Genomic DNA, 24,683 nt, shown 5'->3' with positions numbered 1-24,683 from the left:
ACACAAATCGTTATATCAAATTGTCCAGTCATTTTGGTTATTTGAAGTTCACTCTGTTTAACAAATTCCTTAGGAAAGACCTTAAGGGAAATAGTTCCTAAATTATAATGTGTTAAAAGAAATTGTGCTTTTTAAATTGAAAGTCAAATTGTTTTACTTTAAAATTTCTGGCTCATATTTCCTTCGAGTTTCTTAAACATTTTATACCATTGACTTCTGGTGTAAATTGTTGATGTTAAAGAGCAAAGAAAAGACATAAACATAAAATGAGATGCTACATAAGGAACAATCTACAAAAAATGTATAATAATCACACATTTGGATGATCCTAGCAAAAACAGAATTATAAGCTAAAATTGATATCACCACAGCCATAGTGGGAAATTGTATTATATCTTTCAGAAACTTATAAACCAAACAGACCTGAAGTTAATAAATGTATATAAAGTCTGAATACAATTGATATGCATAACCTTGATCTAATAGAGAAACACTGAGAAGTGGGGAGGCAATTTAGTAAAGTGGATTAAGGAGTGTATTTTTATTTCAGATACTGTTTTTTGTTGTAATTCTGTTTGGTTCTTTAATATTTCTGTCTTTGCCGAGATTCCTTATTTTTCCATTCATTACAGTATCTTTACTTCATTGAGCATAGTTATAATAGCTGTCTCAAAGTCCTTGTCGGATCATGCCAACATCTAGATTATCTAAGGGTTGGCTTCCATTAATTGTCTTTTCTTTTCAGAATGATTACATTTTTTCTGGTTCCTTCAGTGCTGAGTAATTTTGAATTGTATCCTGGACATTGTGATAGTTATTTTATGGAGACCTAGATTCCATTTTACTCCTCAGATTGTGTTGAAATTTTTGTTCTGGCAATCAATTAACTTGGTTCAACTGAAACTGCAAATACTGTTTCACCTGTGGTTGGAAGTAACTCAAATCTCAGGTGAGTTTTTTGGCTTTAGCAATAAATTGCTTTGTGTCTACCCCAAAGGCATGCTTCAGGGATCAGTAGAGATTTGAGTACCATTCATACTCACAATTTGGGGCATGCCCTTCTCTGGTTCTTACTGTTCTGGGATTTCATTCTTTTTCAGTGACTGTGGTTGCTGCAGACTCTGCTCTCAAATTGTTGAAGCCATTTTAAAAAATAGTAGGTTTCTATTGCATTTCAGTACTCCATGCTTCTCTGTAAACTGTTCTCAAGTGAAAGCTTCAGAAACAGAAAACTTGCCTTTTCGTGGCTCCTTCTTCCAAGTTTCATCTTTCAAAATTTGCCTGCCCCTGTTCACTCTACATAGCCTTCAGGTACTTGTTTTTAGTATTTTCTCAGAGTTGATTATTGTTATCTGAAGGAAAGTCAATCTATCACAAGCTACATGGCCGTATATGATTTTTTTGTTGTACTTTTTTCATTCATTCTCCATACTCTCATTCCCTTTTTCCCATGGTCACCCATTACATACTATTATTCCTCATAGCATTCCAGTTTTTATTCAACACATATATTTAGGCATGTATGTGACCTTGAAAGGCATACAGTATTGTGTTAGTATTTTTATTTTACTTACATAAATGCTTTAATTTTTTCATTCAAAATTATTCGTTGATGTCTAATCACATTGCTACATGTAAATATAATTCATGATCTCTGAGAGCTGCATGTATTCTACTGTATGTACATGCAAAGTGTAACTTATCTATTCTCCTAAATGAAATGCATCTCTTTCCTAATGTGCCCAATAAGGTGATAAACATTTTGTCTATTTTTCTGCTGAGCTTACCGACATGTTCTTTATTTTCAGTAGTAACTCTTACATTCTACATAATAATTCTTCATTAGTTTTAAATGTTCCATATATATTATCCCAGTCTGTCATCAGTGAATAAAACTTTTAACTTTGAGTAACTGAATATATAAATACTTATAGTTTGTTTTGAGATCTTTTTAAAAAATACTTCCTAATTTGAGATCATAAAGAAACTATAAACTTCTTTATATTGCATTTTCATTCATAGTTAGGTTTTTATTTCATTTGAGCTTCTCTGTATGCAGCATGAGATAGGAATCTTTGTTTTTTCCAATTTGTCACAAGTGAGACAACTTTTCCATTATGGTTCACTAAATATAATTTTCTGATTTGTGATGTTACCAATGACATATAGCAAACTCCCATCTATAAGCAGGTCTGTTTCCAGAGGACCTATTCAATTTGATTGGTTTATTTGATACTACAATACTGTTTTATTACTATAATTTATGGTAGGGGTAGTCATATTTTTTAAATGTTTCCCAGGTATTCACAGACTATTACATTCTGCAAGATTTTACAATCAGGTTTTCTCTCCCAACCCAAGAAAATCCTCTTGGGAACTTAATTCAAAATACATAGAATTTTTTTTTTTAAACATGGACACAGTTGGCAGATTTATTCTTTCTGGTTTCAAGACTTATATAGTGGCGCCTAGGTGGCTCAGGTCACGATCCCATAAGATAGATCCCTGCATCAGGCTCTGTGCTTATAGTGCGGAGGCTGCTTGGGATTCTCTCTCCCTCTCAAAATGAATAAACGTGTTTTTTTTAAAGCCTTCTTATAAAGCCACAGTAATTAACACAGTGTGGTATTGGCACAAAGGCAGACATAAAAATAAATCGAGCAGAACAAATAGTTCAGAAATAAACATTAATATACAGGACCAATTGATTTTCAATTTAAGTGCCAAAGAAATTCAGTGGTGAATAATCTTTTTAATAAGTGGCCAGAACACATATGTATATCCATCTGCAAAAAATGATCCACAAACATTCCCTCACACCATAAACAAAATTTAACTCAAAATGGAAAAAAAGTTGGTAAATATAAGTGAATGATTGCTTCAAAAAACAAAATATGCTGTTGATTTTAAAATATACATAGAATTAAAATACTAGACAAAAATAACAAAATACAAAAAGGGTAAGTAGTGTTAAAGAATTCTAAGTTTCTATCATAATCAAGGATGCAAGGTGTAATTTTTAAGATAGCCAATAAAAGATACTAAGATAATGTAAAACCCTTAGTTAAATAGAGGAATAAATGGAATAATTTAAACTATTTGATTAATCAGGTCCCTGGGTGGCTCAGTTGGTTAACTATCCAACACCAGCTGAGGTCATGATCTCACGGTTCATGAGTTGGAGCCCCGCACAGGGCTGTCAGCACAGAGCCCGCTTTGGATCCTCTTATCCCTCTTCCTCTTCTCCTCTCCCACTCGTATGCTCTCCCTCTCTCTCAAAAATAAACCTTTTTTAATTTAAAAAAATACTTGATAAATCCAAAAGGAGGCAGTAAAATAGGTGGGTCCTGTAGGGAAAAAAAAGATTAAATATACTAAAAACCAAGATTTGTCTCACCATATTAAAACAAAAAAACTTTTATGTTGATTACAAGTGCCGTATTATAAAGAACTTAATGTTTGAAAGTAAAAGAGGGATGTATTTACCATTTCTCCTCCACCCCCAAAATAAACCAAACACTAACCAAAAAGAGAGGCAAACCAAGAAACAGACTCTTAACTATGGAGAACAGATAGTTACCAGATGGGAGGGGGTGGTGGGAGATGGGGATCAAGGAGTGCACTTGTTGGGATGAGCACTATCCTGAACACTTGAAACCAATATGATACTGTATGCCAACTGACTGGAATTTAAACAAAAACGTTAAAAAAAGTGCTTCTTTTCTCAAAGCCTCTTTTGCCTTTCGTTATTGTAACTACACAAGCTTTTTTTTAGTTTATTTCGAGAGAGAGGGAGAGAGCACATGTGCATGCATGCAGGATAGGAGCAGGGAGAGAGAGAATCCCAAGTGGGCTCCATGCTGTCAGCAGAGAGCCCAACATAGGGCTCAAACCCAGGAACCATGAGATCACGACCAGAGCTGAAATCAAGAGTTACCTGCTTAATCAACTGAACCACCTAGGCGCCCCCAAACAGACCTTCTTAATGATAATATACCAAGAAAATATAATCAGGAAGATAATATACTCAGATAATCCACCAAGAAGTTATAATGATGCATGTACTAATACTATGACCTCAAAATATATAAAGCAAAAATTGATAAAAATAGAGACAAATCTACAGCCATATTAATAGACATTAACCTCTCTAAGTAATTTTTAACAAATGAAACCTTTGTGAAATACAATTGTGAACTGCATATTCTTGTAGGTGCACCTAGATCATTTATGAAATTGGACCATAGCCTTCACATAATGCAAGTCTCAGTTTCTAAAGGTTAAAATTGTTGAGCGTATGCTTTCTGATATAGTGAAATTAGACCAGAAATCAAAAACTGTAAGTAGAAAGGGGCACCTAGGTGTTTCAGTCAAGTAAGTGTCCGACTTCGGCTCAGGTCATGATCTCACTCACAGTTCATAGGTTTGAGCCCCTCATCCAGCTCTGTGATGACAGCTGAGAGCGTGGAGGGTGCTTCAGATTCTGTGTCTCCCCAACTCGTGATCTCTCTCAAAAATAAACATTTTAAAAAAACTTTAAGTAGAAAGCCATCAACAGTTTGAGAACTAAATACATCAAGAGAAATACATAGAATTTTAAAGTTATTTAAGGGAAAATTAACAAATTTATAATATTAAGCCACCCTATTTTTCAAAGTGTTAGAGTTTTTCACTCAGGTCTTTTCAAAATGCCTCCATCAAGTTCAGAACCTACCTTCTATTATATTGTTTTGGTGATTATTACTGGTATAGGTAAGTGCTATTGATTTTTGCAAGTTTATTTCGTATCCAGTTCCTTACTGACTCTCTTAATGCACATAATTTGCTATGTTTGGTCTTCTTTGTGGACAATCACAACATCTGCAAAAATAAGGACAGTTTGCTTTTTCTCTTAAAATTCTCATACCTCTGATTTTTTGTTTTATTCAGGGTTTCTAAAATTGCTAACCTCTTTGTCTTCTTCTGACCTCAAAAAGAAGGTATTTAGGGCTGTGTGGGTGGGTCAGTCGGTTAAATGTCCAACTTGGGCTCAGGTCATGATAACACAGTAATGTAATTGGAGCCCCACATCAAGCTCGGTGTTGACATCTCAGAGCCTGCTTCAGATTCCGTGTCTCCCTCTCTCTTCCCCTCCCCTACCCCACTCACACTCTGTCTCTCAAAATTAAACATTATTTTTAATTTTTTAAAAGTATTTAACTTTTTAAATTGAATTTTAATGTTACATTAGTTTCGAAATATAGCAAATGTGATTTTGGCAACTGTACTCCTAATTTGAGAACAGTAAAAAACATGAAATGTTTGTCTTTAAACCACTAAGAATAAATTATACTGTAAGATTTTTCTCTCTGGGGCCATTTGTTAATCCTAAATTAATACATAATTGACCATGATGAATAAACACACATACATACTCAGGCTACATCTGTATCTACATTGATGGATATAAAAGAATCTTAAAGCCATGTTCAACATATTCAGAAGGGAAGGAAATAGGCCTATATTTTTCTTATATTGTGCTTGTGAAGTCTTAGCATAAAACATATTTCTAACTCATAATATTAATTGGACAATTTTTTCTCATTATGTAACCTAGGGATATCTGCACCCACTGATAAAATAATCTCAGCCTGTGACTTCTAGAAGTGGGGAAAATGGTAACATGTTTATCATTATCACAATTACATTATTATTACTGTGATTATTATTTATGTGTATTGAATGGTTATTCTCCATCCAATTTTTCTATTCCCTTTTGTGCAAATTAAGGTTTTTAAAATTTTCCAGAAGTACATGAAAAGATTCTTGTTTGGGGTTTTATTTATTTGCATCTCTATTTCTTCATTGATCTTGTCAGAGGTTGAATCTTGGGTTCCTTTAAGCTTTATTTTTTATAACATCTCATCTCCTTGGGTTTTTGTTTGTTTGTTTGTTTTTGTCCCTTTTGGTTTGCTCTATTGCTTTCTACCAGCCACAAGGATTTTATTGATTGTTGCTGGGGTGGAGACATACTTTGGTTAAGCTTTATGTGTGTTGTTAACTTTTTTTTTCTTCTGGTTTGTTAGTGTACAGGAATGTAAAGATTTATGTAATTTTCTGCCCTGCAACTTTAATGAATTCATTTATTCTGTTTGGGCTTTTTTCTTTTTTTTTCACAGGGTCTATTTCCTCTATACAGTCATATGTCATCTGGAATTAGTTAAGGTTTTACTTCTTCCTTACCAATTTGGATGCATTTTATTTCTTTTTCTTTTCTGATTGTTGATGCTAGAACTTCCAATAGAAGTGGTGAAAGTGGACATGTGTGTCTTGTTCCAGATCTTAGAGGAAAAGCTTTCACGTTTTTACCACTGATTATGATGTTAGATGTGGGTGTGTCATATATGACCTTTATTATGTTGAGGTACGTACTCTCGACATCCACTTAGTTGAGAGTTCTTATTGTGAACACAAGTTGAATTTTGTCAAATGCTTTTTCTCCATCTGTTGAGATCATATAATTTTTAATGTTTTTGTTATTGTTAATGTGGTATATTACATGGATCAATTTTGGATGTTAACTCATCCTTGCATCCCTGGAGTAAATCCAACTTGTTCATGGTGAATGATGCTTTTAATATATTACTGGACTCAATTAGTTGCTGAGAATTTTGGCATCTATGTTTATTAGGGATATTATGTAGTTCGGCAGATTTTTTTTATAGTGTCTTTAGCTGTGGTATCAGAGAATAAATTTGGCATCACAGAATAAATTTGGAAAATTTGTAAAGAATAAGTATTAACCCTTCTTAAAATATTTGGTAGAATTAGCCTGTGAAGCCATCTGGTCTTGGACTTTTGTTTTTTGGGGAGATTTTTGGATTACTGATTCAATTCTGTTACTAGTAACCAGTCTGTTCTGATTGTCTATTTCTTCCTGATTGAGTCTTGGAAAATTTTATTTTTCTAGAAATTTTTCCACTTATTCCAGTTTCTCAGCATGTAGTTTTTCATAGTAGTCCTTTATACTCCTTTGTATTTGTGTGCTGTTGGTTGTTATTTCTCCTCTTTAACTTCTGATTTAAGTCCTCTTTTTTCCTGTTGAATCTGGCCAATGGTTTATCTTCTTGAATTTACTGAGAATTACTTTGTAGCCTAACATGTGATCTATCCTAGAGAATTGTTCCATAGGCATTTGAAAACTGTACTCTGCTGTGTGGGGATTGGAATGTTTTGTATATAATTGTTAAGTATATCTGGTCTAATGTGTCATTAAAAGTCAGTGTTTTTAATTGACTTGCTGTCTGGATGATCTATCCATTGATGCTGGGATGTTATAGTACCCGACTATTATAGTATTCTGGTCAATTTCTCCTTTTATGTCTGTAATATCACTTTATGTATTTAGGTGAGTCCATGTTTGGTACATAAATATTTACAACTATTTATACTCTTGTTGAATTGATCCCTTTATCATTATGTAATTTTCTTCTACCTCTTGTTACAGTCTTTGTTTTAAAGTCTATTTTGTCTATTAATATTTCTACCCTGACTTTTTGTTTCCATTTGCCTGGAATATATTTTTCCATTCCTTCACTTTCTTTCTGTATGTCTTTAAGACTGAAATAAGCTTCTTGTAGGCAGCATATAAATGGGTCTTTGGGTTTTGGTTTTTGTTTTAATCTCTTTAGTCTCCCTTTGTCTTTTGATTGGAACATTTAGTCCATTTACATTAAAGTAATTATTGATAGGTATGAACTTACTGCTTTTTTGTTAATTGTCCTCTCGTTATTTTTGTAGCTCTTCTCTGGTCCTTCTCTTGCTTCCTTCCCTTGTGATTTGAAGGCTTTATTATTATGGATTCCTTTTTCTTTATTCTATATCTATTAGAAGCTTTTATGTTTGGTTATAATATAGTTCATATATAGCCCCTAAGTGTATAGCAATCCATTTTAAGTGGATGGCCACTTAAAATGTGTTCCAACTTAAAAGCACTATATTTTTCTAGGTCTCTGAAAGTTTAATATATATTTCACATCTTATTTTCTGTAGCTCTTAGTTATTATGGATATAATTGGTTTCACTACTCATGCTATCAACATTCATATGTTATTGATCTATCTTCATTATGTTTCCTTTTGCCAGTGAAATATTTTTGTCATAATTTTCTTACTGTACTTATGGCCCTTTGTTTTCCCCTTTGAAAAGTGTCATTACTATTTCTTGTAAGGTCAGTTTAATGGTGATAAACTTTCCTACAATTCTGAATCATTTTGCCGGTTAGAGTATTTTTGCTTGTAGGTATTTTCATCATGTTGAATATACCATGTCAGTCTAGTCGGGTCTGAAACATTTCTGTTGAATCTCTTCTAGGGTTCTCTGTAAGTAACTAAGATCTCCCTTCACCTTTTTTTGTTTTTTGACACTTTAATTATTATGTGTCTTTGTGTGGACATCTTTGTGTTCATCTTGTGGAGTTTTCTGGTCCTTAATATCTGTTTCATTGCCCAGGTTTTCAAGTAAATTGTATGCCCCTCTCTTTCTCTGTCTCCAGAGGGGTCTGTAATGTGAATGCTACTATACTTGACGCTGTCCCAGATCCCTGAACCTATTCCCATTGTTTTCTTTTTGTTATTCAGCTTGGGCAATTTCCTGTCTTCTAGATCACTGATCCATTCTTCATCCTCTAATCTGTTGATTCCTTCTACTGTATTTTTTGTTTCAGTTGTTATTCTATTCTGCTCTGATGGGTTGGGTTTTTATTTCTATCTCTATACTAACTTTCTCACTCGAGTCCTGTGAGCATCTTTTTGACGGTTATTTTGAATTCTTTCCCAGGTAGATTACCTCACTTGTTTATTTGAAGCAATTTCGTCTGCCTCTCCGTATTAGGTAGGTCAGCTCTATTTCCTGTTCTTGAAAGTAGCAGCCTTGTGTAGAAAATGTCCTGGGAGGCTCAGTAGATTCTGATCACCAGGGGTGACTCCTGCATGGGCTGCATGTGCCCTCCTGTTGTAATTCAGCAACTATTGGGGGGTGGCTGCCCACCAGCATGCCCCCAGTAGTCATGGCTATCAGCTTGCCAGGAGGTGGGGTTAGCTCCCAGCATAGCTGACTCCCTTCCCCCACCACTATGACAGGAGTTATTATGAAAGGACACCTGCAGTGGGGGGCAGCTTGGGTGATGTAGATCAGCACAAAAATACCAGGGTGGGGTGAGAACTAGTAGCAAGGTAGATGGAAAGTGCCTGAACTGCCTCCTGCAAGGGTAGGCTGAAGGAAGGAAATGGCACTCCCTGATACTCCCAAAAAAGCTCCTACAGATTTCTGCCCCTCCAGCACATGCCCTAAAATTAGTCAGTGAGCCTCCTTCACATATAATCCAGACATGTTTCAAAGTGCTGCTTCTGTGCAAGTGATAGAGTGTGCTTGTCCTTTAAAAGAGGAGTCTTTATTTCCTATAGCTCCCTCAGGATCTGCCAAAGCCGGACATTATGGGTGCTTATCTTTTTAGTGAAAGCTTTCCAGGGCTGTGGGCACCTAATGTGGAGCTTGATCCTCTTGTTCTTCAGGGAGTAAATGCACACCTGTGATATTTCTACTGCAAGGGGTCACCACATTGGGAATTTGGTTCACGACCACCTCCCTCCCCCTCCTATTCTTGTCAACGTGACCTTCTCTTTATACCTTCAGTTGTGGAGATCTATTCTGCCAGTCACAGGTCATTTTCAGAGTGAGTTGCATTATATGTAGTTATTGCCTCGGTGTGTCCCTGGGAGGAAGGGAGCTCATTTGCCATCTGCCAGACCAATAATCTTTTAGATTCAATATATTTACCCACAACTGTTCAAGCCTTCCATAAAATATGGAAGTTAAAATATATACCGCAGAGAATACTGATGAATAATTAATTGACTCAGGTGCATTTACTCTTCCTTTACTTATACAACTCATATCCTGCCATAACTAAGTTCTGTTAGTTCTACCTCAATCTAGTTGTTTTTTTTTTTCTTTTACCTATGTCTAATAGTCTTTTACTAGTCAAGAAGAGAAGTGAAGAATCTGAGCTCAATTCCTCCTGCAGACACAAGGCTGCAACGGCATATAGTATACCTCATTCTGAGAAAAACCCGAAGACTGTGCAGGACAGCTTCTCCACAGTTAAAGATACGAAGACAAAGCTACATCTAGAAAGGTACGATGGGCAGAGATGCAGTCCTGACAAAACCCGCAGTGACCAACCAGCAGGAAGGATATCACAGGGGTGGAGGTCCTCCCTGAAGGATGAGGGTTTGAAGTCCCTCATTGGGCACCCTCAGTCACAGGGATCTGCATTGGCTCGATGAGCCCATAACATCAGGCTTTGAAAATAAGCAGGGGGTTAACTTCAGTAAGAGTGGAGGGCTATACCCTTAAAGGGCTCAAGTACAATGAGACCACAGAGGCAGCAGTTTGAAAAGTGCCCAAGCTACACATGTAGGACATTTATAGACTAGGACATGTGCCAGGGGGGCAGGAACTATCTCCAGGTACAGAAGTGCTGGCAGGTACCACTTTTCTTGCCCCTCTTGAGCCTAGCTGGCCTGATACAGGTAGGTGCCAGTTGGTCATTCGACATCTATCCTGTGGACTTACCATTGCAGGTGTTCCACCCTGCCATGCCTTGGGTCAACCCGGTCCAGAACCAGCACCACTCCAAAGCAAGTCTTGCCCTAGTGAGAGAAGGAGGCAGCCCTGCTTACCACCAAACCCGTGGCAAGTTGTACCCAGGACTTTCACCCAGCTGCAAACATAGGAGACACCACTGGAACATCTGGTTCTACTAAACAGTAAGTACTGCACTAAAGGAAACCCCAAGATTTCTTCTATATAGGGCCAGTAACGTTAAGACCAGGAGACGTAGCTGACCTAATACATAGAGACAAACAGAGTCAGACAAAATGAGGAAAAAGATGAGTATGTTCCAAATGAAAGAACAACACAACTTCAGAAAAACAATTAACAATATGGAGATAAATGACCTACCTGATCAAGAGTTCAAAGCAATAGTCATGAAGATGACCACCATACTTGAGAGAAGAGTGGATGAGCAGCTTGAAAACTTCAGCAAGGAAGCAGAAAATATAACCAATCAGAGCTGTAAAGTACAACAACTGAAATGAAAAATATAGTACAGAGAATCAACAGCAGATAACAAGATGCAGGACAGATCAGTGATCTAAAAGAAGAAACCTCTAGGACAACATCAAGGATAATGCAATTCACATAGAAAAAGAAATAATCACTGAAAACTTCCCTACACTGGGAAATGAAACAGACATCAAGCTCCAGGATCGACAGAGAGCTCCAGTGTGAACCCAAAAAGGCCCACATCAGGACAGATACTAATTATGACATAAAAATTAAAGAGAATTTTTAAAGGAGCAAAAGAAAAGCAATTGCTTACTTGCAAGAAAACCCATTTTAAGCTTTAAGTTGATTCTTGAGCAGAAACTTTGCAGGCCAGAATGCAGTGGTATGGTATATTTGAAGTACTGAAAGGAAAAAACCTACAACCAAGTATACTGAAACCAGCAAGGTTAGCATTCAGTATTGAAGGAGACATAAAGAAGTTTCCAGATGAACAAAAGTTAGAGTATATTACCACTAAAATGGCCATATATTAGACTTCTTTGAAAGGAAAAAGCCAATAGAGAAAAAGCAGACCAAAAATACCAATTTTATATAGTTAGTTAAGAGATACAAAAAAGATAGGAAATATTTCATATACATGGAAGAGGGAGTAAAAAAATAATTCTTTTAGAATGTGTTCAAACTTAAGCAACAGTCACCTTTACATGAAGTGCTATATGCATAGGATGTTATATACGAACATCATGGTAACCACAAATCAAACTATAAAAGAAAGGAATCACAAGGGAAGAAAGAGAAGAAAAAAGGAAAAGAAAATTAACAAAATGGGAACAAGCACATCTATATTAAATAATTACCTTAAATGGACTGAATGTTCCAATCAAAATAGACAGACTGAATGGATTTCAAAAAGAAAAAAAAAGATCCACCTATAGGTTGTTTACAAGAGACCCACTTCAGACCTAAAGACACATACAAACTGAAAGTTAAGGAATATATAAAGATATTCCATGCAAATAGAAGCAGGGGGAAAAAGCCAGTGTAGCTATACTTATATCAGACATAATAAACTAAGAAAAAGACTATAGCAATATACAAGGGCAATGAATAATAATAAAGTGATAAACAAGAAGATACAATTGTAAATATCTGTGCACTTATCATAGACACACCTGAGTATATAAAAAAAATATTAACAGACATAGGGGAGAAAGTGACAATAACACACTGATAGTAGGGAACTTGAACACTCCACTTATAGCAATAGAAAGAGTGGTTTTAAATGATACATTAGACCAAAGGAACTTAAAATATACACATAACATGCCATCCACAAACAGCAGAACACACGTTCTTTATATACACATAAAACACTCTCCAGGATAGATTATATGTAAGAACACAAATTTAAATAAATTCAAAAAGATTGATCTTTTCCAAACACAATGGTATGAAACTAGAAATCAATTACAAAAATAAAGCTAGAAAAACAAGAAAACAGGGATGTTAAACAACATACTACTAAACAACCAATGGGTTAATTAATGGAGAAAACAAGAAGGAACTTAAACATGAGGACACAAATAAAACTGGAAATATCATGGTCAAAAATCTTTGAGACACAACAAAAGCAGTTCCTAGAGGGACATTTATGACAATAGAGCCATCAGAAACAACACTTAATGGAGTTAGAAAAATAAAAAACACACCCAAAATTAGTAAAAGGAAAAAAACAATGAAATACTTTAAGACAGAGTTCATTATTTGAAAAAAGAAACCGGGGATAAAAAAATTAACTCTTACCATTTGCAACAATGTGGATGGAACTAGAAAGTATTATGCTAAGCCAAATAAGTCAGGCAGAGAAAGACAAATAACAGATGATTTCACTCATTTGTGGAATTTAAAAACAACAGATGAACATAGGGGAAGGGAAGGAAAAATAATATAAAAACAGAGAGAGAGGCACACCATAAGAGTCTTAAATATACAGAATAAACTGAGGGTTGCTGGAGGGGAGGTGGGGGGAAGAATGGGCTAAATGAGTGATGGACATTAAAAGAGGTCACTCTTTTAATTTTTTGAGGAAACTTCAGACTGTTTTCCAGAGTGGCTGCACCAGTTTGCATTCCCATCAACAGTGCACAAGGGTTCCCCTTTCTCTACTGTTTCCTGAGTTGTTAATTTTAGCCATTCTGACCAGTGTGAGGTGGTCAGAATTGGTTTTGATTTGTATTTCTCTGATGATGAGTGATATTAAGTATGTTTTATAGGTCTGTTTGCCATCTGGAAATGTCCATTCATTTCTTCTGCCCATTACTTAACTGGATTATTTGGGCTTTGGGGGTGTTGAGTTTGGTAAGATCTTTATAGATTTTGGTTACTAACCCTTGATCCAATGTGGCATTTGCAAATATCTTCTCCAATTCCATTGGTTGCCTTTTCGTGTTGTTCCCAGCAACTGCACTACTAGGCATTCATCCAAAGGACACAAAATACTGATTTGAAGGGGCACACTCATGCCAATGTTTATAGCAGCACTATCCAAATTATGGTAAGAGCCCAAATGTCCATCAAGTGATGGATTAAGAAGATGTGATATACATATATATCTCACACACACACAATGCCAAATGATGAAAAAGAAAGAAGTCTTGCCATTTGCAACAACGTGGATGGAACTGGAGGGTATTATGCTAAGCGAAATAAGTCAGAGAAATATTATCATATGATTTCACTCATGTGGAATTTAAGAAACTCCACAGATGAACATGGGGGAAGGGTAGTAAGAATAAGATAAAAACAGGGAGGCAAACCATAAGACTCAAATATAGAGAACAGAGGGTTGCTGGAAGGGAGGGTGGGTTAAACGGGTGGCGGGCATTAACATGGGCACTTTTCAGGATGAGCACTAGGTATCATATGGAAGAGATGAGTCACTGGATCCTACTCCTGAAACCATATAAAGCACTTGACAAAATTCAGCATTCATTTATGATAAAAACTCTTAACAAAGTATGTGTACAGGGAATATACCTCAACATAAGAAAGGCAGTACATGACAAATCCTCAGCCAACATCATACTCAGGGATGAAAAACTAAAGCCTTTCTTCTGAGATCAGGAACAAGAAAAGGATGTCCAGCTTCATGTCTTGTATTCAGCATACTACTAGAAGTACTAGCTGCAGCAATTGGAGAAGACTAAGAAATAAAGTTATCTAAATTGGTAAGGAAGATGCAAAACTGTTACTATTTCTAGATGACATGATACCATATATGGAAACCCTAAAGATTTCAACACACTGTTAAAACTAATGAATTCATCAAAATTCAGGATACAAAATTAAGAATATAATCCCACTTAAAATTGCATTAAAAAGAATAAAAAACCTAGGAATAAATATAACCAAGTTGGTGGAAGACCTATACTTGAAAACTATAAGACCCAGAGGAAAGAAACCATGCTCATGGTTTGGAAGAATTAATATCGTTAAACTGTACCTTCTACCCAAAGCAATCTATAGGTTCCATGCAATCCTGATCAAAATACCAACAGTTTCTTTTCCCACAGAACTAGAACATACAATCCTAAAATACTCATGGAATTACAAAAGTCCCCAAATTGCAAAAGCAATTTTGAAAAAGAACAAAACGAGAGATCTCAGAATCCCAGATTTGTCAAAAATATCAACACATATCAAGGGAACAGGGTAGAGATTCCAGGAATCTACACATTTATGGTCAATAAATATATGACAGAAGAGGCAAGAATATACAAAGGAGAAAACATAGTCTCTTCAATAAATAGTGTTGCAAAAACTGGACCACTTTCTTACACCATAAACGCAAAATGGAAGATATGAAACCACAAAACACTTCAAGAATAACCTGGACACTAGCCTTAGCAACATTTTATGGACATCTCCTCAGGTAAGGGAAACACAGCAAAAATGAACTACTGGAACTATGTCAAACCAGAAGATTTTGCCCAGTGATGGGAATTTTCAACAAAATGAAAAGGCAACCTATTCAATGGGAGACGATATTAGCAAATGATATATCCAATAAGGTATTAATATTCAAACTATATAAAGAACTCACAAAACTCAACACCAAAAATAACAACCTTATTTTAAAAATGGGCAGAGGACTTTTTTTTCGACAGTCATTTTTCAAATAAGTCAGACACATGAAAAGATGCTCAACGTCACTCATCATCGGAGAAATGCAAATCAAAAACACAATGAGCTATCACCTCACAGCTGTCAGAATGGCACCGAGACAAGAAACAACAAGTGTGAGCAAATATGTGGAGAAAAAGGAACTCTAGTGCACTACTGGTGGGAATATAAATGCATCCTGTAGGCAAAAACAATAGGAAGATTCCTTGAAGGTTAAAAATAGTAATACCTTGGGTCATCTGAGTGGCTCAGTCCATTGAGCATCTGACGCGGCATAGGTCATGATCTCGCGATTTATGTGTGTGGGCACTGCATCAGGCTCACGGATGTCACCGTGGAGCTGTCTTGCCTCTCCCACCATTGGTACCCTCTCTCTCAAATAAGCTTTAAAAAAACATAGACAAGCCATCCAGTAACTATACTTCTGGGTATTTACCTGTAGAAAATGAAAACCCTCATTCAGAAAGACATATGCACCCTTATGTTTACTGAAACATTGCTTACATGAGCCAAGATGTGGCTAAGTGTCCATCAATTGAAGAATGGATAAAGAAGATACAGGGTACATACAAAATAGAAGATTACTCAGCCATGAAAAAGAATGGAATATTGCCATTTGCATCAACATGGATGGAACTAGAGGATATTATGCTAAATGAATTAAGGCAAATACCGTATGATTTCATTTATATGTGGAATCTAAAATATAAACAAATAAAGAAAAGCAGAAATCGACTCAGAACTATTGGTTGCCTGAGTAGGGATAACCGTAACACATAAAGGGGATTAAGAAGTACCATCTTCCATTTATAAATAATAATAGTATAACAACTTTGTATAGTGACACAAGGTTACATTGACTGTGGTGAACATTTTGTAATGTACAGAAATGGCAAATCGCTATGTCATATACCTGACAGAAATATAACAATGTATATCAACTAAAGTTGAAAATAAATATTTAAGATATTTACATGTCTTTCAAAATTATCAGTTTAAATAATACTGATGATTATAGGCAAATAAACATTACAATTCATAACTAAAATGACTTGAAGAGGTTCATTTCATTATGTCACATACCTGGTAATGTCAGCTTGGGTCTGGTCTAAACTTACTGATCTCATTCTATCAATGGAACACTTCAATGAAATCCTTATACCCTGAACTATCACTGATACTGTTAAAGTCACCAACAGAGACTGAGCAAAGAATAAAGGGAATCAGAGAGAAACTAGACCCGCTGACCCCACTCAGATCTTTCACCCGCATGAACACCACCCCTAGTGCTGCACACAGCACAGCACTGTTCTCCACGGTGGGGGGAGGGGGCAGTTAGACATCCTAATGGAGGTGAGGGACCCCTGGGGATGCAGGAAGGAAATTGGTGGTGATTCCCGGAGGGCTGGGATCTGGGATATGCTCCCCATCTCAAAAAGCAGGCACGACACGAATGGAGGCAGACTTCAACAACAGCACCTACCTTGTCAGCTTCAGTCTGTTCTGGGAAGGCCAGCTCTCCATCTCTCCTGATCATCCACCCCAGTGAAGGAGTATTCTGGAGGGCAAGGAGCCAAGGCTACGACAGGGTTATTTTCAATGGTAAATTTGTTAATGGAACTACTCATGTCTTCATTGAATTTGGCCTGACCCCAAACTCACGTATGAGCTGTGGGAGTACTTGTATACCCAAGACCAAGAAGCCTTCTACTACCTGAAACCTCAGCACACACACTGTGAGGCTCTGACTCACAGGGCCACCAGGAATTGAGAAATGTCTTATCCTGCTGTGAAGGAAAAAAGCCTTTTTGTACACATCAATATACTTTTAGATAACCAGGAAGTTCTGTGGGCAGAGCTACATTCAATTAATATTGAACATAACACTTTCAGATAGCTGTCCTACTCGATATGTGGAGTGTTTAGGAGACCTCTTTTTATGATTTCCACTCCCAAGGTTGGCATTCTCACCAAAATGTTCCTGCCCAAAGTGGAACTCCGTATTATATGTACCTGTACTTTCCCATGAAAACACACATCCTTTACCACAGACCTAGGTCTTACAAAATATGTTCAGTGTAAAGGTATTCTGATATGTGTTTAAAATGTTATGCCAAAAAAAAGGATTCTTTGATGAAGTATGGAACGTCCATGTACGTTCATCCCCTATATCAAATTGTGTAAATTCTACCTCTTAAATATCTTTTGCATTTATCCACTTCTCTCCAAGCCTAGTGCTGCTGAGTTCAGATCATCATCATCTCATCTAGATTACTTGTCACAGCTTCCCTCCCACCAACTTTACCCCCCTAATCCGTTGTCTATACTGCATCCTAAGTAATCTTTCCAAAAATCCAACTTCTACTGGTCATCTCCATTTGATCTCAAGATCAGATATTCCTCAGCATGTACTGCTCAGGCTGAAGGAGTCCATACTCCCCAGGTTGCAATGGAGTGATTCTTAAAATCCCTCAAACAGTCCTCCACAAACTGGGTTGAAAGCCTATTTCTCCTATCAGAGCTGCATCAAGGCCATGCCTTTCTTCCCTTACTCACAAACAGATGCTCACTTCCTGGCCTCCTGGATCTCTATTAAGCTGGAAAATTTCATTGCTTAGAATGAAGTATCAGGGTCTCTTCATAAGCCACTTTGCGAAGGGTAACTAGGTACCACCACAAATCCTTGAACTTGGTCCAAGCCCTGAGAAAACCTGTCAGTTCCAGACTCCTTTGCTCCTTTAATAACTTCCTGTAAGTTTCAAGGGCTCAGTCCATTTCCTCTTTTCATTCCTGGGGATTCACTTTTCCTAAAGTTGATGACAGACTGTAATGTTAGCTTCTCAACAACACCTTTCTTGGTGGTTTTCAAAGTCAAGTTTGCAGTTTTCCTCCCTTACACTTTCAAAAAATATGGTGAGAGGAAGTAAAGTATGGATAGCAAACACGGAAAAACAACACACATTTCAGGTCTTACGTACTTTTCCAGGTGTTGATCTGTAGTCTCTGAAAGAAGTAAAAGTTCAATTGGGTTTCTGATCTTTCCCTTTTATCTCTGATGGTGTACCTCACCAAATCTTTTCCTACCCACTAACCATCCTGAGGCCTAAAGTCACAGTAATGGATGAAAATGTGATCTCTTCCTTTTTCTGACTTGAACCTAAGGAGTCATCCACAGCAGAAAATTAAGTACCACTTCTATCCATTGTACCTAGCACCTGGATCCCCGTTCCCCCTTTATCCCCTTTCTGCTTGCTATCACTTACATACACATGTACACAGGTTTGAAACAGTGAGTCAAAGGGAGGATAAGAGCTTTGAAGCAGGAAGGTAGTCTTTCATCAGCTGGAGGAAAGAAATACAATGTACATTGATTCATGCATGAGACTAAACACCACTTTCTGCCAGCCACTTTGATAGATAATAGGGAAATAGCAGATCAGAAAAATGCATTACCTTCCTTGATAAGGTTTACGATTGTCAGAAGGCAAATTTCTAGGAAAAAATGGGAGGTAAGCACAGCAAGAAACATGTATAAAGAAATAAGCAGCAACCCTGTGACAAAAGGTCTGCAGACCATGCTAAAGAGCCTGAACTCCTCAAGGAAGAGGTTGGGATTTTAAAGAGTAATGAATACAGTTACATTTGCAACTAGAAAGGGTGTTCTGGAAGTTGTGTTGAAAATTTAGGTGGGGTAAAACTGAGACAGCTTGGTTAATTAGAGGCCCACATTAATCCAAGAAAAATATTACGTGAACTTCAAAAAATGATGTGGAAACGAGAGAAGACAACTTGCATATCAGGTAAATATTTTGAATCACAAATTTCGAGGACACACTGATTGCATGTGGCAGATGAGCAGAGTGGCCCTGGACTTGACATGCTCTCAGACAGGGAGAGAGTTTTCCAAAATGCTAATCCACATACAATGCCCAATATATGCAAAATTCACAACAATAATAGTTGTCAGTTGTAGAAAATTTTAAGTTATTTCTTACAAGCAAAAGAGTTCTATTACCTGTATTGTGTGGACAGACAGAAGGCCAATTTATGATCTTATTTTTTGAAGGTCCATTGTGGCAGTTGAAATGATGAAACCTCCTAAAGTCATTGACATCTCCCAGTGTAACAGTAAGTTTGCTCTGTCCTATGGTAGGTGGTGCTTGTCCTGGATCTTCCAAGAGTCATTCTTACACAGGGGGATGGTGATCAGTACCAGTCCTAGTAATCATGGATGTCCTGGAGCTCAAGTCCTAGCAGGTGTCTGTGGTATCAATCACCTTGTATTTTAAAGAGAGAAATCAGTTCAAAGAAATTATTTCCAACTTGTTTTATAGCAGATTTCATAGCCATTTTTCCTAAAGGGGAAAGTATCAATATTCTACATTCATATTTAAACATGGTAGTGCATCTCCTAGAGTTGGTGATTCTGTCTGGGGCACTGTGCAAATGTCTTTGATGGTTACCCACGGCTTCAGAGTTGGAACATTTTGGTTTGGTTGGCCGAATTCTCTGTTGGCATAACTTCCTAACCTTTAGTTTATGCACTTAGCAATTTTATATGGAGTTTCCATTTTATTAAATGTGTTTTAGTGGCAACTGTAAAGCCATGTTACTTAGAATAATGTTTATACTAGGCTTTAAAATAACTTTCTTTAAAGCTTATCTGAGTTTACCAATAACATTCATTTTGAGATTTATTTCAACTAATGATTTATTGCCTAATATTTATTCATGTATTCTGCAAATGTTTATCAAGGTTCTAATAGATATGAGGCATTATGGGCAAATGGAGAAAAATAAATGTTCAGCAAGGTTGCAGTCTGAAAGACATTCAATGTAGCAATTCTATAAAGAAAGTAAAAGGTAGAGGGCTTATGTTAAAGTTTATATTTGACTTAGCCCTGAAGGATATCTGTAGACAAAGAATGAGGCAAAAGAGAAAACTCATAAGGATCATAAGTAGGATTTCCAGGCTTAGCAAATAATAATCTAGGATATAATTTAGATTTGAGTAATTTTTAATTTTTTATGCATATTACATGAGATAAAGGGTAAACACTGCATGGGAAATTACTAAAAAAATTTATTGTTAAAAATAATTCAAGTTTAATTTGGTATCAATAGGCCAATGGAGTGGAAGTATTTGAGGAAATACAGCAAAGGAAGAGACTAGAAAAAAGAAACTAAATCATGGAGGTTCTCATATACTATGCTGAGAACTTGAGGGTTCATTCAGAAGGATTTGAAAGCTACAAAAATCAACTAAGGAAGAAAGTGATACAATCCACTTTGTGCTTTAAAAGGCCATTTCACAAATTTAACAAAATGTGTATGACCTACAGAAAAAATGTTTTAATGTTACTAAGGGATATAAAATAAGGGTGGTTTTTTTTCTTCTATTTATATAAATTTTGTTGTTGGACGGGATGATTTGATGTTGAAAAGTGTCATAGTGGCTTAAAATAATACAAATATATCATCTTGCAGTTCTGTAGTTCAGTAGTCAAATATCTGTCTCACTGAGCTAAAACAAAAGTTGAGCAGGGCAGCATTCCTTTCTGGAGGCTGTAGGGCAGAATCAGCTTCCTCACCTTTTCCAGCTTCTAGAGGTGCCCTTGTTCTGCACAGCCCCCTTCCTCCATTTTCCAAAGCTACAACAGTAGGCCAAGTCCCCCATAACATCTTTGTGATCCACTCTTCTGCCCTCCATCTCCCACTTTTGAAGACTAATGAGATTTAGGTTGGTCCCACCTAGATCATCCAGGATTATCTCTCATCCCAAAATCCATACCTTTCATCACATTTGGAAACTCCCTTTTGCCATGGAAGGTAACACATTCACAGGTCCCAGGAATTAGAATGCAGATATCTTAGCAGAGGGGGGGATGCTAGTCTCCCTGCCATAATCTTTAATCAACAAGTCTAATGGAATCTTAATAATTCTGGAGTAGGCTTAACAGTATATTGATAATAATGTTAAGTAAAATAAACATTAAGACTAATCATAAGAAAATTTGTCGTAGGGGCACCTAGGACCTCATTGGACCTTCAAGAGTCAGTTGAGCAACTGACTCTTGATTTTGGCTCACGTCATGATCCCAGGGTGGTGGGATAGAGCCCCACAACAGGTCTACCCTGAGCATGGAGCCTTCTTAGGAATCTATCTCCCTTTCTGTCCCTCTCCTGTTTGTACTTTCTCTAAAATAAATAAAATGAAAAAAAATTTTAATTTTAAAAAATTCGTTATATATTTGAGATAGTCTTTCAAAGCACTTAGTTTGACACATGGCAAAATGAATACTCTGACACATATATATTGTACAAGATATGGTTTACAATAATAAGCACAAAGGCTATATCTTCCTACCAAAGTATGCCAGTACATTAGGATTATTAAGATTCCAGGGTTATGATCGTCAGTCATCCAGGCACAATGCTATCAAACCTCACAGAACCCCAAACATGTCACACTGAAGTTTTGATATAATTATAGGATTATGGAAACTCTCATGAGCAAGCCTAATCACTATAACTTAACAATTCTTTCAGGTAATCCTGGAATAGTTCAGAATTTTCCAATTCTTCCACTAGCACCATTTTTCCACTTTGTCTGTAGGTTACAAACACAGTACAACCATGCTTATGAATATTCTGTGGAGACAGACAGCCAGAGACTGCAAGGCCTCTGGGGGTGCTAAGCATGCAGAGTAAAGCAAAGACTGGGTGTGGTCTTCCACTTCCCATTCTCCCTTCCCTCTGTGGTAATAAAACACTGCAATTTTAGCTAGGTCTGTGATCACCCAACTACAGGCTGTCTTCCTTGAAGCTGGTGGTAGCCATAACTAGATTTTTGACTGGATTATGAGTGCAAGTGATATGGGAAACTTGTGGGTCATGCCTTTAAAAGTAAAACACCTTGACCTCTGCTTCCTACCGGCTGAACTCTCGATATAATGCTGAGAGATGAAAGATCCATGTTAGATGATGAGACTGAAGTCATAAGAATAGCACCTCCGTTGTGACGGTGGTATCATGGGTGCATGCATATGTTCAAACTCGTTCAGCTGTGTACATTAAATACATGCAGTAATTTGTATGCCAAGTATATCTCAATATAGCTATAAAAAATTAAAAAGTTAAGATTATCATACCTTCTCAAAAAAAAAAAAATTAGAACAAGACAGAAAGTGTCCTTGAAAGCATGTAATGTCATATCAGCCCTAGCTTGCTCAAGTTAGGACTGTTTTGTGAGGGATAAATAAATGTATATGCTTAAGTCATTATTATTTGCTTTCTAGATAATACAGAATATGATATCAGTATAGAAATGCTTTGTAACAAACCTAAAATACAAGGCATGAACTCAGTGGTGGGGGAGGGGGGCATGTACTGAGTGAAAAGGAAACAAGACAGGTAAAATATCTGAGGATTTTCATTATGCCATAGCAAAACTTTCGGTGCATTGCTACCTGCAATGCCTTGGAAAGCAGACTATGTGCCAACAGAGCCTCTAAATCTAATGGAACTTGCTGGAAAATCTCAGAATATTGCTTAGCACTGTCGGCTGTATGTTAGTTTTTGTGAAATCCTATCTAAATATATCCATTCAAGCTACGTATTTCATAGTGTTTGGACTTTTTAAAATGCAGACATACTATATTTTAAGCTATTTTGTTAACAAAAAAAAATATTCCTATAAAAATTTCATAGAAAAAATAAGACCACTGCTTCACTAATGGAACAAAGGTAAGTAATTTGGTGCAAGGACACCAACTGTCAGATCACTAATATTCAGGTTAGAGACAAAAGCCTAAGTCACTAAAGAGTCTGCAGTGATGGCAAAACTTCAAAACTTAGCTAACAACCAGATTTGGGAGAAAACGAACAAGGAGGAGTCAAGATGACTCAAAATCTCAAAGAAATGCATACAAGTGGCTAAAACAAAGCTGGTGATCAAAGAATAGTAGGAGGAAGGAATTAGGAAACAGGAGTATGAGAAAGAAATCAAAAAGTGAAGGACAGAGAAAGATTAGATATTTAACTTACGCCAATAAAATCACTTACCACAAGTGTCTCTGTTATTAGAGTGAAAAATTAAAAGGATAATGCCAAGTCAGAATGAAGACTCCTGTCCCTGGTGGTTATACTTCAGAAGGAAGGTGGATTACATTTTGTAACCAGATTCAGTTAAATACAATGGAGATAAATGGCTCTTTGAAAGGAACATTCATTTATCTCCTGGGAGACTCTACCTTGCATCACTGGATCGAATACTTATCCAAACTTGTAAAAAAGTATGTAATTATGTTATATTATTTTAGAAATTCAGGCTGATATTAAAGTACTATTAATGAGATCTCTATTCTCTCACTTTGATTGTCTTATTTTCAACTTCATTTCACTTTCTAGGTTTGAGCCTTTTAATTTAAAACGTTTTATTCCCATTTTCACAAGAAATGGTGTTTCTCCTTATGAATTCCAATGAAAACTTTACATTTTGATTGATATTTCACACATACGAACAGATAATCTACCCCAAAGCGTAGGATGTTCCAGTAAGAAATAATCTAGATGGATGACTATTTTAAATGATAGAATAATCATTGCCTTCAAGTTAAAATTTTATTTTTTTATAAACTTTTTTCATCTTCCTGGAACTGGAATTTTTGAGAAGCATTTATTCTTGGGTGCAGAAAGACACATTCAGATTCAGTGGCAAAAAACATAGGTACTCTTTTGTCACCCTTCAGCTCTACTCTGGGATAGACGAGGGTTATATTCCTCAGGAAAATGATGGGATATCAGATGACAAAAGCACAGCCATCGTCATCACACGTGGCCAACACTTCAGGCCCTTCCCCATTGACATTTTCATTTGCAGGGCCATGAATGCCCGAGAAGCTATTACACTACTATTCCTAAGAAGCCCAGCCACTAAAGTGACCTTTAAGACAGAAAACAGGAAGATGCACATACACACAGTCAGGTTTGGAAACTTCCGTGGTTACATTCAATATCGTACCATGAGGACATTTTCAAAGATCTCGGTGTGTATGTCACTGATGCCTGGGACATGACTATTACACAAGGCACTAATATTGTCTACCCACATGACTATGTAATTAGAAATCAGATCAACATGTTTTTAAACTCCGTTTGCTAAAGCATAAATATACAAAACCCCTAGAACCAATCTCTACAAATAATTCGATTTGTATTGTCAAAGAATCCATCTGGACAGGGGAAGGACATTTAAGAACAAACACAAACAATGTAGGATGCAAAGCCAAGAAAATCAGACATGAAGAATGATTATACCATCCCTGGAGATTGTCTACATGTGATAATAAATGTTCATATTCCTTAAGCAGGTTTGGGTCATACTTTCT

General features: G+C 36.5%; 1 protein-coding gene and 1 long non-coding RNA gene across 2 annotated transcripts; both read left to right on the top strand.

The window, feature by feature from the left end:
- Positions 1–1,107: 1,107 nt before the first annotated feature.
- Positions 1,108–8,917, top strand: LOC122200909. The gene is made up of 3 exons (XR_006193982.1): positions 1,108–1,311; positions 5,597–5,657; positions 8,822–8,917. It is a non-coding gene; the product is annotated as an uncharacterized LOC122200909 (long non-coding RNA).
- A 1,561-nt stretch (positions 8,918–10,478) lies between these two features.
- On the top strand, positions 10,479–24,457 carry LOC122200392 (NXPE family member 1-like). Its single transcript, XM_042905960.1, is given in 7 exon segments — positions 10,479–10,571; positions 10,705–10,808; positions 19,361–19,426; positions 23,382–23,580; positions 23,909–24,010; positions 24,012–24,318; positions 24,321–24,457. Coding segments are annotated over 7 exon segments (1,008 nt in total).
- The last annotated feature ends 226 nt before the right edge of the window (positions 24,458–24,683 follow it).

This window comes from Panthera leo, chromosome D1 (genome assembly GCF_018350215.1).
Source record: "Panthera leo isolate Ple1 chromosome D1, P.leo_Ple1_pat1.1, whole genome shotgun sequence".
Lineage (NCBI taxonomy): Eukaryota > Metazoa > Chordata > Mammalia > Carnivora > Felidae > Panthera > Panthera leo.
This window is presented reverse-complemented; position numbering and strand designations above follow the sequence as displayed.